The sequence below is a fragment of the Mus caroli genome, chromosome 14 (assembly GCF_900094665.2).
Source record: "Mus caroli chromosome 14, CAROLI_EIJ_v1.1, whole genome shotgun sequence".
Taxonomy (NCBI): domain Eukaryota; kingdom Metazoa; phylum Chordata; class Mammalia; order Rodentia; family Muridae; genus Mus; species Mus caroli.
In genome coordinates, this window is record NC_034583.1 from 111770821 (window position 1) to 111783715 (window position 12895).

The 12895-nt window shown below is 38.7% G+C and overlaps 1 protein-coding gene across 2 annotated transcripts in view; it reads left to right on the forward strand.

Moving 5' to 3' along the window:
* The window catches only part of Pcca (propionyl-CoA carboxylase subunit alpha), a 329396-nt gene that overhangs the window by 152416 nt on the left and 164085 nt on the right, over window positions 1-12895 (forward strand). For both annotated transcript variants that reach the window (XM_021182607.2, XM_029468862.1), the window contains 2 exons: window positions 416-491; window positions 9033-9143. In XM_021182607.2, the coding sequence (XP_021038266.1) occupies window positions 416-491; window positions 9033-9143 (187 nt within the window). The remainder of the gene's footprint in view (window positions 1-415; window positions 492-9032; window positions 9144-12895) is intronic.

Genomic DNA, 12895 nt, shown 5'->3' on the forward strand with positions numbered 1-12895 from the left:
TGTGTCTTGTGCTGGTGTGCTGTGGCATGTGCTGGCATGCTGTGGCATGTGCTGGTGTGCTGTGTCATGTGCTGGCATGCTGTGGCAGTTCCTCAGGCTCTGCTGTCTACTCTCCTTAATCTTTCTGTTGTGCTTGTTTACACAACATGTTTGTTTGTTATCAAGTGAAGAACTTGTTTGTTCTCAAGTGTTTCTCTACTGTGACAATGACATGTATGAGGAATGTCTGAGATAGGTTGGTTCTCACTTGTTTATTCAAAGGAATCTTACTTGACTTATTTTATATTAAAAAATTGGACCACTATGAGAATCAAAAAGACACATTGGGGAATATGGTAGGAAGTATTAAACTTACTAGGCCTGGTTATTCGGGTACGTGGCTAGCTTACAGACCATTCTGTTTGTTTTTTTGTAGCTAGTCACATATGGGTCTGACAGAGCAGAAGCCCTGAAGAGGATGGAAGACGCACTGGACAATTATGTGATCCGGGGTAAGACTGCACACTTGCCTTTTTGTTGCTGTGTATGTTGTCTAGGTCTAGAGAACAGCTTGAAGGCTTTGTCGTTAAGGAACTTCACAAAAGAGTTGCTTACCATGCTTAAATAAAAATGAGAAAATGTGTGACTAGATTAAACACTGGGCACAGGTGTTTAACCCTCTACAGGCTGACCCATGGCATCTTGCAGTTCTGCAATATACATGATATGAGGGACTATGAAGAACCATTGTCCCACACTGGGAAAATGCATCTGTTATGTCGCTGACTATGAGTTTTGGGGTTCGAAGATAGCACACTTACAGATGTGTAAGATGGACCCTGGCCTTACTGCTGATGACTTTGAGGTCTGGGAACATCTGGCGCTGCTCAGAGAAGGCAGTAGATGGTTTGTGAGTGCAGTTGTCTCCCAAGGGCCTGTCCCCAGATGCTCATACAAGCCCTCTGAGTGCAATGGTGACCAAATCAGAAGCTACTCTTGCACTGGAGTCTGCAATGTGTGCATTCTCACCCACTTTGAGGAGTAAATTATATACTAAATGTAAGTACCAACTTTGCTATCAGATTCAGCTGTATATTATAATTTTGAATGGCCAGTGGGGGTGTAAGAACATCCTCTAGGCAAGCCTGGCTGCTGGGTTGTTTTGGGCTCTACTCTTCCAGAGGCCTGCAGTTTGGTTCTACCATCCACATTGGTTGGCTCACAACTACCATAACTCTAGCTCTGAGGGATCTGATGGCCTCTTCTTGCCTCTTTGGGCACACAGACACAGTTGTACATATAGATACACAAACAAAGATACAGGATTAGTAGGAGGTGCAGGTGTGGTGGGGGACAGGAAACAAGTGCATGGAGTGGCTCTGGAGGTGACAGTTTTTGAATATTGGACTAATCAGTGTTTGGGGTTGCACACTTAAAGTGGACTCCTAACAACGAATGGGACATATTTCAGATGAGTGACATAATCATGCTGAGGGGTGAGGGTGGAGAGAAGTAACCCAAATAACTTAGCTGTATATTAACTGTAATACCCCAGGCTAAAGAGGAAATATGTCTAAATAAATATTAAGCTCTAGTTAGTAGGTTTATTTTTCATAGTTGATGAGTTAGCAGGTCTGAAACCAATTTATGTACATTCTGGAACTAAGGAAATAAATACATGTATCGTGGATAATAAGAAACAAGTTTCCCTCTGTCAGAAAGGCAGTAACAGATGTGGGAATGAATGCCTCAGGCTGGAATGAAGCCTGTGTGTGGTATGAGGTTGAATCAGGAGGTATCCATGAGAACTCTTGGGCTTTAACATCGACTACTGACTATGTAAGGGTTGTCTGTGTGTGTGTGCATGTGTGTGTTCATGTATACACACATATGCTCATTCTCTAGCTAAGGGCTCTGAATTTTGGCACTATTGACATTTGGAGGCCAGCAATTGTAGGATGATAGTCCTGAGATGTGTGTGCTTGTCCACAAGTTTGGCTTCTATTCACTCAGTTACTAAATGTGTCCAGGCTCAGCTTCAGGAGGAGCATACGATGAGCCTGAACTGCCTATGTAAGAAAGGAAAGCTGTGCTGAAGAGTGACCTCAGGTCAGGCTGAGTTCACACCTGTTTTCCCAGCACTCACCTGGAGTTTACTGACTTGGTAGACTGAGGCAGGAGGATTGGTGTGACAGTTTTGGCTACAGTGTGACACCCTGTGCAAACCTTAAAACAAACAATGGAAAAGCTCAGGAAGAAATCTGTTAGGAAGACACAGAATCCGCTTGAAGAGGCTCCCACTGGTCAAACTGGGAGACCGGAAGACTGAAGCTCAGTAAGTACTCATAAATGAAAGAGATGGCATGACTCCTCTACGTAGATTTTAATCCATGTAAAAAAGTGTTATGCTGAGAATATAAACTATAAAAAGTCAGTAGATGCTGAAGTTAATGGGGAAATTGGAGAAACAGCATAGTTTGTTGGTGTCCCTTTGTAATATACTTAATAAGTATCATGGGAACTGCTTCGTGCTAGCAATGTTACCAAGTGGCCAGGGATTGCCACTGTTGATGTGGTAACCCATGTCTGTGCCTGTCCTGATAATTCCCACCCCCTCTCTTCTCTCTCTCTCTCTCTCTCTCTCTCTCTCTCTCTCTCTCTCTCTCTCTCTCTCTCCCTCCTTCCCTCCCTCCCTCCCTCCTTCCCTCCCTCCTGAAAATAGGTAAATTGAATATAATCATGAGGAAAAATCAGACCTACCAACCTGAAAGACAATCTACAAAATAAATGGTTTGTGATCTTTAGAGGTGTCAAGGTCAATAAGCACAAGGAGAAACCAGCAGCTTCTAGTTCAGAGGAAACCAGAGGACCTAGGACCACTCAGTGCAACAGAATTCTGCACTTGATCCTGAACCAGGACCAAAAAGGCTTTCCTTTGTAGTAAAAACCATCAGTGGGGCAACTGGAGACACTTGAATCAAGTTTGTAGGTTAAATAGACACTTGTGATGGCAGAAGAGACTTATCTTCCTCTTAGAAAATGTACAGGAAGATATTTAGAGGCTATTCTATCTTCAACTTACCTTTACATGATTACATTAAAAATGACTTGTGTGGTCTGTGGTCTGTACAAACAGAGAATCAAGCCCAGACCTGTGCTGAGCTGCCCCTGATGCAGCGCCTGGGTCAAGGGTGGACAGTAATTATCTATAGTTTTGCAAACTTTCTAAGATTCTGAAATTATTACAGGATAGAGGGGTTTTTTTTTCTTTAAAAAAAGTCTCCATTACCACCATTATCTTTGATGTTTATTTTTTTACCTGGTGAATTTTAACAGTCAGATGATTTTAAAGCTTTTGTAAATGGCAAGAAAGGAAAAGAAATTTTCTGTATTGTTAAGTAACTACTTCATTGGCCAAATGTGGACCTCCCTCCTCCCCAACTCTACAATTACTTGTAAGCTTTTGTAAAAGAAAAACTCTAGAGAAATTTTAGTGTTTCTAAACTCTAAAAACTTTAAAGAAACTTTAGAGCATGGTATACCTACATTAAACTTAATTTCCAAGTCCCCATGAAAGAAGCGGTGGCCTCAGCCTCTGTTTGATCCTGGCAGAGTGCACAGCTAGTGTCTGGCCTGCTGTTTTGGAACCAGCAGGCAGTCAGAAGGCTGCTCCAGGGGCCTCCCTCTGTGTCCTGGTCATGATTTCCCATGCAGATGGGACCTGGTGAACTGTGGCACAGGTCACCCCAATTCCCAATCTAAAACTCTGAGTTGTAATTTTTATAAGTATGTGATTAATAATATTACCGAGGCTGTAAACTCTCAAAGAATACTCTACTGTCTGCTTACTGTTTATATAAGGACTCACTCCAATGGCATTGTCTTTTCTGAGACATGGGAAGAATGCAACCCAAGTGCACAGTGGTACCTCTCATCTGCACCTTTCTTTCCAGCTGATGTTTTAGCTTTATGTGTTTGAAACGTTTTTTTCATTATTATTGATTTGGCTTTAGAATTAGTTCCTGGGCATTAGTTCTTGGAACAGCTAGTTATACTAATAGCCATATGTGGAAAAAAAAGGGGGGGGTGTTATTTAACTGTGTACTTTACAGAAGGAAAACATAATAGTTTGACTTCACATAGTAGTATGTGGTTTGTTAGTCAAAGAACTTTAAGGACAAATGTATTTGAGTTTTAATTTTATTCTTGAAATTTAGTAAAATCTAAGGTTTTTTTCATGCTGTATTTACTATATAATTTTAAAATATTAAAACATTCGTCATTGGAATGGAAGTAGCCTAGATGAATGTATGCTTAAAGTGTAATACATATAAATATAATAAAATTTTACTATGCTGTAAAGAAAGATGAAATTATGAAAAATTTAGGGAAATGGATGGAGTTGGAAAGAATAATATTAAGGAGGTGACCCAGACACAGATAATAGCAACCCCATCTTCTTGACCACCTTATCATGACCACTGTAGTTTGTAGTATGTGTGTGTGTTTATAAACATGTGTAAATGTGGATGAAGTCAGAAAGGAAACAAAGAGTGTAGAGAGAAGTTCTGAAGTGATGGGGGCATGGTATAAAGGAGCTACATGACAGGAAAGTAGAAAGGAAACTGAGAATGTAGGGGAAGGAGGAGATGGCAGGTCAGTCAGCTATAAAGTACATTGTAAGGCTGTTAGAGCACCTAATACTTTGTCTGCTAACTTAAAATTTTAAGAAAGAAAATGCTATAACAAAAAAAGTCGATGTCCATTTGTTTGTTTGGCTCTGTTGTTTGATATCCCAGATGTAAGAAATACTTGTTCACAATCCTTTCAGCTTACCTTTTCTAAAGCCACCACCCCTTTTCAACTGCGAATATAGAATGAAATGCTAATGTGTCATTCGTTCATTCATTCATTCACTCATTCATCCTATTACTTACATTTATTTCAGTATTTTAGATATCAGTATCAGAAAGTAACTTTATGTTGTCCAAATATCATAAATTGTATCTTTAAACCATGTTATATTTGCTGAAGACAGATCTGTGTTAACTGTTCAGGTATTGGCCATGTGGAGGGCTGAGAAATCTGGACTAGACTGTAAAAGGAAACTCAATTAAGCGAAATTACATATGTAGGCAAACATTTATTTGTAGAAGTTAGACTGCCTCACTTAAGTTATCTCCTATTTCTATGGCCACTTGGGGAGAGTGTCTTGTGAAAGCACAGAGTTATTAATTTTCATGTAAGAACAATTACTTTTCTCTCTTTCAGTTAAATCACTACTGCACTTCATATTATGAATCTGTTCCCTCCTGGGGGTTGTTATTTCTTGTGCACTTTGGATATTGTAATACCAGTGTCAGTGTGCAGTGCTGATCAATACTGTAATCCCTGTGACAGTGTGTAGTCAAGTAACATAAAAATCAGAATTGCACCAGACTTCTCACTAAAGACTATGGAAGCTAGAAGATCCTGGGCAGATATCATACAGAGCCTAAGAGAGCACAAATGCCAGCCCAGACTACTATACCCAGCAAAACTCTCAATTACCATAGATGGAGAAACTGAGATATTCCATGTAAAAACAAGCTTACACAATATCTTTCCACAAATCCAGCCCTACAAAAGATAATGGACAGAAAACTCCAATACAAGAAGGGGAACTACACCCTAGAAAAAGCAAGAAAATAATCTTCTTTCTACAAACCTAAAAGAAGATAGCCATAGAGACATAATTCTACCTCTAGTAACAAAAATAACAGGAAGTAACCATCACTATTCCTTAATATCTCTTAACATCAATGGACTAAATTCCCCAATAAAAAGACATAGACTAACAGACTGGGTACGTAATCAGGACCCAGCATTTTGTTACAGGAAACACATTTCAATGTCAAAGACAGACACTACCTCAGTATAAAGGGCTGAAAAACAATTTTTCCAAGCAAATGGTCCTAAGAAACAAGCTGGAGTAGTCATTCTAATATCGAATAAAATTGACTTTCAACCAAAAATTATCAAAAAAAATAAGGTCAATTCCTAGTTATCAAAGAAAAAATTTACCAAGAAGAATTCTCAATTCTGAACATCTGTGCTCCAAATGGAAGGGCACCCACATTTATAAAAGAAAATTTACTAAAGCTCAAAGCATACATTGGACAGCACACAATAATAGTGGGAGACTTCAACGTCCTACTCTCATCAATGGGCAGATCATGGAAACAGAAACTAAACAGAGACACAGTCAACCGGTATCTATAGAACATTTTATCTTTAAACAAAAGAACATACCTTCTTCTCAGCACCTCAGAGTACCTTCTCTAAAACTGACCATATAATTGGTCATAAAACAGGCATCAACAGATTCAAGAAGATAGAAATAATCCCATGTACCCTATCAGATCACCATGGACTAAGGCTGGTCTTCAATAACAACAGAAAGCCCACATACACATGGAAATTGAACAACACCCTACTCAATGATAACTTGGTCAAGAAAGAAATAAAGAAGGAAATTAAAGGCTTTTTAGTATTCAATGAAAATGAAAGCACAACATACTCAAAACTTATGGGGCACAATGAAGGCAGTGCTAAGAGGAAAATTCATAGCTGTGAGTGCCTCCAAAAAGAAACTGGAGAGAGCATACACTAGTAGCCTGACAGCATACCTGAAAGCTCTAGAACAAAAAGAAGCAAATATACCTAAGGAGTAGACTGCAGGAAATTATCAAACTCAGGGCTGAAATCAACCAAGTGGAAACAAAAAGAACTATACAAAGAAATCAACAAAACCAGGAGCTGGTTCTTTGAGAAAAATCAATCTTTCCTTCTCTCTCTCTCTCTCTCTCTCTCTCTCTCTCTCTCTCTCTCTCTCTCTCTCTCCTCTCCTCCCTCCCTCCCTCCCTCCCTTTCTTTCTCCCTTTCTTCCTTTCATCTCCCTCTCTCCCTTTCTTCCTTACTTTCTGTGTATGTGTTTTTTTTAAATCAAATATAAGGAAACTTCAATTGAAAAAATGTCTCCATTAGATTGTCAAGTAGGCAAAAGATCACTATTTCCTTAACTGATGATTTACTATTGCCAGTGCTATCCCTGAACATCTGGAATAAGAAATCAGTCTGCACAAGATAGTAATTCTATTCCTTCGTGACCTCTTCTTCAGTGCCTGCCTCCAAGCTCATGTTTGATTTCCTGTCCTGACTACCATTCATAATGTACTGTAAGAGATAAGATGAAATAAACTCCCCCCCCCCCGAAAAAATACGTTGTCTGGAAAGCTGCATGTTACTTTGAGACAGTTGTCTCAAATCCATTTTAAAAAACTATAAAAACCTGCCTCAGAAAAAAAATAAAGATCCATAATCAAAAAAGTTACTGCAGCTTTAACAGAAAACCCTTCTTGCTCAAGACTGTCATAGCCATGGCTTACAAAAAATACAGCTGTTGATTTATGCAATAAGATGTTAATTAGATGTATATTCCTGAGGTCTTTTTATTTGTTATAGGTTTTTCTTTTTCTTCTCATTATAGCAGGTATATATTGTTCTATACATTATGGTAAAGATACCAAGACTAAAATTTTAAAATTTTGTTAATAAAAGAACAAAATAATCAACTAAAAAAAATTCTTGCCCATTTGGTTTTCTAAGTATCTTATCAAATGTCTTTGTAAATGAATGTCACCTTGTTTCCAGTGATTCCTTAGGCCATCAGAGGTGTTGTAGACCTTCTCTTACCTCAGTAATGAAAGTGGTTTTTTTTTTCCTGCTGTTGTTTTGTTTTTAATCAAAAGTCTTTATATGTGTCTAATATACCCAGGCATCCTTCAGGCATACAGTTGCTTCTGGGTATTCTAAGCCCTTAGAAGCAGTAATTTTTGACTATGAGCTAAAATGTAACTTTGGGGGTGCATCTCTCAAAGACATGTAATACAAAGGCAACATATTATAGCATCCTCTAAATAGAGTAACTCCATCTATGGAATTTTTGTATAAAGCATTAACAATATGACTAGAATGGTAGATCTTAATGTAAATGTTTGAGGTAGATGGGATAGTTTGAGAATTGGATTTTATCCAGTTTAGGTATATAGTATTTTTTGAGTTGGGAACAGAAATGCTCACATGTTTACACAGGTTGTTAATATAATCTAGAATAAAGATGCATAGAAGAAATGATTGGAAGGATATAGTAAATTGTTAATATTTATTAGCTAAGGGATAGTCATTTTGAATAGATAAACCCATGTGCTCATATGTAAACCAGTGTTCATGGTAACACACTGTAACCAAGGTGTCAAGATACCCTTGTATGGATTCTATGAAAATGCACAAATGTGCTTGGTTTTGATGTAATTAAAATTTTTTGGTCCTTCCAGATAGTGAGGTCATTTAAGGGGATAAAAATGCATACACAGGCAGACAGACAAGCAGACTAGGGTCTGCTTCATTTACATTGCTAAAGTGAAGTTCCTGCCACCATCCAGAAGGCCCTAAAAGGAGGAAATGAAAGAAACGCGTGGAACACTTAACTTGAACTTGAATTCTCTGTTTAGGAATTAGTCATCATGCCTAGCTGCAAGTAGGGTGGGGAATGGATCTGTTTGAGTGGGTGGTTTCTTTCTTTCTTTAGTTTGTTTGTTTGTTTTTAAATGATTTTATTAGGTAAGGAGAGACCAGTAACTGGGTTTTTCTTGGAGGGAGGTAGGGAAAGAGGAGGAGGAGAGGGAGGGAGGGAGAGAGGGAGGGAGGGAGGCAGGGAGAGAGAAAGAGAGAGACAGAATATAAGCCACAGGTCAATGTTGGTATCTTTCATAGTGGCTCTACACCTTATGTTTTTGAAACAGAGTGTTCACTAGCCTGCAGCTGACTTTTTAACTAAACTGCCTGGTAGACCAGCTCTAGGGATCCTCCTTTCTTTGCCTGCCCAACACTGGCATCACAGATGTACACAGTCATACTCAGCATTTGTCACATGGGAGTGAAACAGAGGTCCTTATGGTTGTATGACAATCAGTTTATCAATTTTCCAATTCAGTCTGAAATTCTGTTTGTAGGTGTTACACACAACATCCCATTGCTTCGTGAGGTGATAATCAACACACGTTTTGTGAAAGGAGACATCAGCACTAAGTTTCTCTCTGATGTGTATCCTGATGGCTTCAAAGGTATGTATATATATGTGCTGAGCTATTTAGTTCTCAGAAGTGTGTTGAGTTAAATCAGGTTAATTTATTCTTATTCGTAAACACAACTTTTCTATTTTGAGTGAAGGTCTTTTGGCTTCTGTTCCACTTGCTGTACTACATTTTTTGAAGTACTCTTGACCATTAACATTCATGTTTTTGAGTATGCATGGGCAATTCATGAATGTAACCATCTTCAGATTTTTTCTTAAAAGTAAAACAAAAAAGTGTGTGTGTAGTGTGTGCTCATATGTAGAGTCTAGTAGTGTTCCAGCCATGGTGCATATGGAGCTCAGAGAACAGTCTCTCCGATAACAGCTTTAAATATAAAAGAAGAAATGTACTTTGGATGAAGAAAATATCCTTACGTTAAACTTAACACTGACAAGTTGTCAGAGATTGTTTCCAAGTTTCAGAAGATTTTTTTTTTTTTAATAAAGTTGGAGATAGAGCACTGAAGACCTGGTCAGCATCAGTAGAAACCAGTGATTTAATTGGGATTCTAGGAATATCTAGACATAAATCTCTACAAAGGCTGATTCTTAGATTTCAAGTATTATAGGGATTTGGGGTATAGATTAGCAACCCTTGCTGAGGATACGTGAAGCCCTGGATTTTGATCCCTGACACCATTAAGTTAAATATAAAATAAAGCAAAACACATGTTGTAGTACAGAAAGTAACTTGAACGGTCAGCTCAGCATCATGGAGTTGACTGTTGAACGCATTTACACAATGACTTTTAGTTCAGACTATTCAAAAAGGTTTTGTAAATTAAATTGAAAATAGACTGTTTGAATGTTCTTTGAGTTTTATTTGTACTCTTAAAATGAATAGTAATAGTAATTCATCAGATTATTTTTCTTAAACTTTTGAATTTTCAAAAATATAGAATAAACTACATCTTGGCTATGATTACTGCTTTATAATGGAGTATTTGCTCATTAACATTTGCTAATCTGAAGCCAGAAACACTTAGGCCATTGCTTCCTACCATCTCCCTAGTAACAACTCACGGGAGATACTATATAAACACTTGTTTAATCAATGAAAAGAATCTTATCCAGGGTTGATGAAAGGAATGCTTTGGAATTTTAAATCACCTACACACATCTCTAGATAAACAGCTCACCCAATTTGATTCTAATGTTTTATTCTCTGTACTGTGGTTTAGAAGCTGTGGTAAGTTGTGAAGTAGATTCAGCACTTCCATATGTTTCCATGTCTGCTCAGATAATTCATTTGTGTTGGTAACAAGATAGGAAATAGAGGGCAGAAGGAAAAGGTAGTCCCCTGAGTCAGCTCTCAGAACAAATGTTATGCATGTATCTGAGCATTTGTATTCACATGTGGTTATGTGAGCATGAATGTACATGTGGGTTTATGCATGTATCTGAGCATTTGTATTCACATGTGGTTATGTGAGCATGAATGTACATGTGTGTAAGTAGCCCCCGGGGGAGGAAAATGGGCATTGAAAATCTTTCATTTGAGTTGATGGCTATACTTAGTGTACATTTACAATTATGTAAAGTATTGCGAATTCTTTAGGAGCCACAATCTGCTTTAGCTGAGAAATTGACCTTAGAACAGAGCACACTTTCCCACTGGACATTTAACTACATTTTCTTTGCATAGACTCTTGTGCTTGCAGCAGAAGAAATCCTGGCTTGTTGACTGCCATAATTTGCCAGAAGAGCCTTTTACAATGACTTAATCTCAGCTCTCATTTTCATTAAGATCAGAGAAGCTACACTAAAAGAACTAAGTCGGGTATGACTCTAGTGTTTCTGTAGTTTTTTCCTTTTCTAGTCAACTTTATGTTCTTTATCTTTCTTAGAAGTAAAGCCCAAATAAATGAAAAAAAAAAAAAAAGACAAAAACAACAAACCACCACTACCACAACAACAAAATGCAGACAAAAGCCATGTATTCTATTTTGTGTTAGTCAACTACTCTTGAGCCTGAGACTTGTTCTGGAGTGTGGTTGATATACCCAGTATCACTTCATTGGAGAAAACTGATATTTTTTTCTCTTCCAGCATCTATTAATTGCAAACAACATCTTGGTTAGGGGGTGTGACTCTGTTCCAACTTCACCTTCTCCTTGCTTGGATCTTGTCTGGCTTGAATTTTGCAGGTTCTGTGCATGCTGTCGTGCTCTGTGAACTTGTATGTGCATTATTTATTCATTTTTTTTAATGTTTGGAACAGAGTGCAGGGTTTTGTCCATGGTAGGCTGGAACAGTGACCTTCATCTCAAGCTCTGACGATAGGATTTTCAGTTACAGATTAAGGATTTCTTGGGTTGGGCTGGGATTCCAGATCATAGGCCACAGAATTTACAATGGTGTCTCCTCAGGTGGCCCTCTAAGGTGTTCAGCAAACACACCTTACTGGCCATTTCCAACACCTTCCTCCAATTTGATGCCCCGAGCTTATTGGTATGCCAGTTTCTCCTTCTCTAAGTGGCTACTATCTTCTGTCCTTCACCTTCCCCAGAAGGTGGAACCCAGAGCAAATCTCAGCTACGCTGTCACCATCTTTGATTATTTGATATATGTGCCTGAGAGACAGCAGCAAGTGACAAGAGAAGCGAGTCTAGGATCTTCTCAGTAAGTCTGGGTCCAGGTCACTTTGCGCCATTGGGGTTACCCATCTGTTTCCCATCTGGCCTGATCTCACCACTGTTTACAGGCAGGTACTGGTCTCTTTGGCTGCATTAAACTTTTCTACTACATTTGTTTATTTTCCCAAATCTGTTTGCAGATTAGGGCACTTTTACAAAAGGTCCTTAGATTTGAACGTTGAAATGATTGAATCTAAAATTTAAAAATAGGGTACACGAGACATTGTTCTTGTTGACTTTTTACATTCAAATGTTGAATGTAAAAATTTGATTTGAAATTAAAGGGAAAATATGAACAAGGTATTTTAAGAACTGTAATTTCAGTTGACCAATGTGAGCATCTTGGATCTCTTTCTCTGGTACCTTGTTACACTTTAACTTCAACCCCTTTCAAAAGCTACATCAGCATTATCTGTTTTCCTTTAAGAAGCTGCTGACTTTTTGTAAGCATTTGTTTGGACATAGAGTATGCATTTGTGTTACCATATTTTTTTGTAAGAATTGGACTGAGCCCTTCCTGTCAGCGCCAGCACCGGGGCACCTTGGGCGTGGAGTCTGAGGACACCCCCAAGGTCCCCAGAGGACTCTCCACAGGATCTTAGGACCTCTGGTGAGTGGAACACAACTTCTGCCAGGAGGCAGGTTCGAACACCAGATAACTTGGCACCTTCCCTGCAAGAGGAGAGCTTGCCTGCAGAGAGTACTCTGACCACTGAAACTCAAGAGAGAGCTAGTCTCCCAGGTCTGCTGATAGAGGCTAACATAATTACTTGAGGAATAAGCTCTAACCAGAGACAACTATAACAACTAACTCCAGAGATTACCAGATGGCGAAAGGCAAATGTAAGAATCTTACTAACAGAAACCAAGACCATTCACTATCATCAGAACCCAGCACTCCCACCCCACCCAGTCCTGGGCACCCGAACACACCCGAAAAAGTAGACCTGGATTTAAAAGCATATCTCATGATGATGGTAGAGGACATCAAGAAGAACTTTAATAACTCAAAGAAATACAGGAGAACACTGCTAAACAGGTAGAAGACCTTAAAAACACGAAAACACAAACAAACAGGTAGAAGTCCTTAAAGAAAAACACGAAA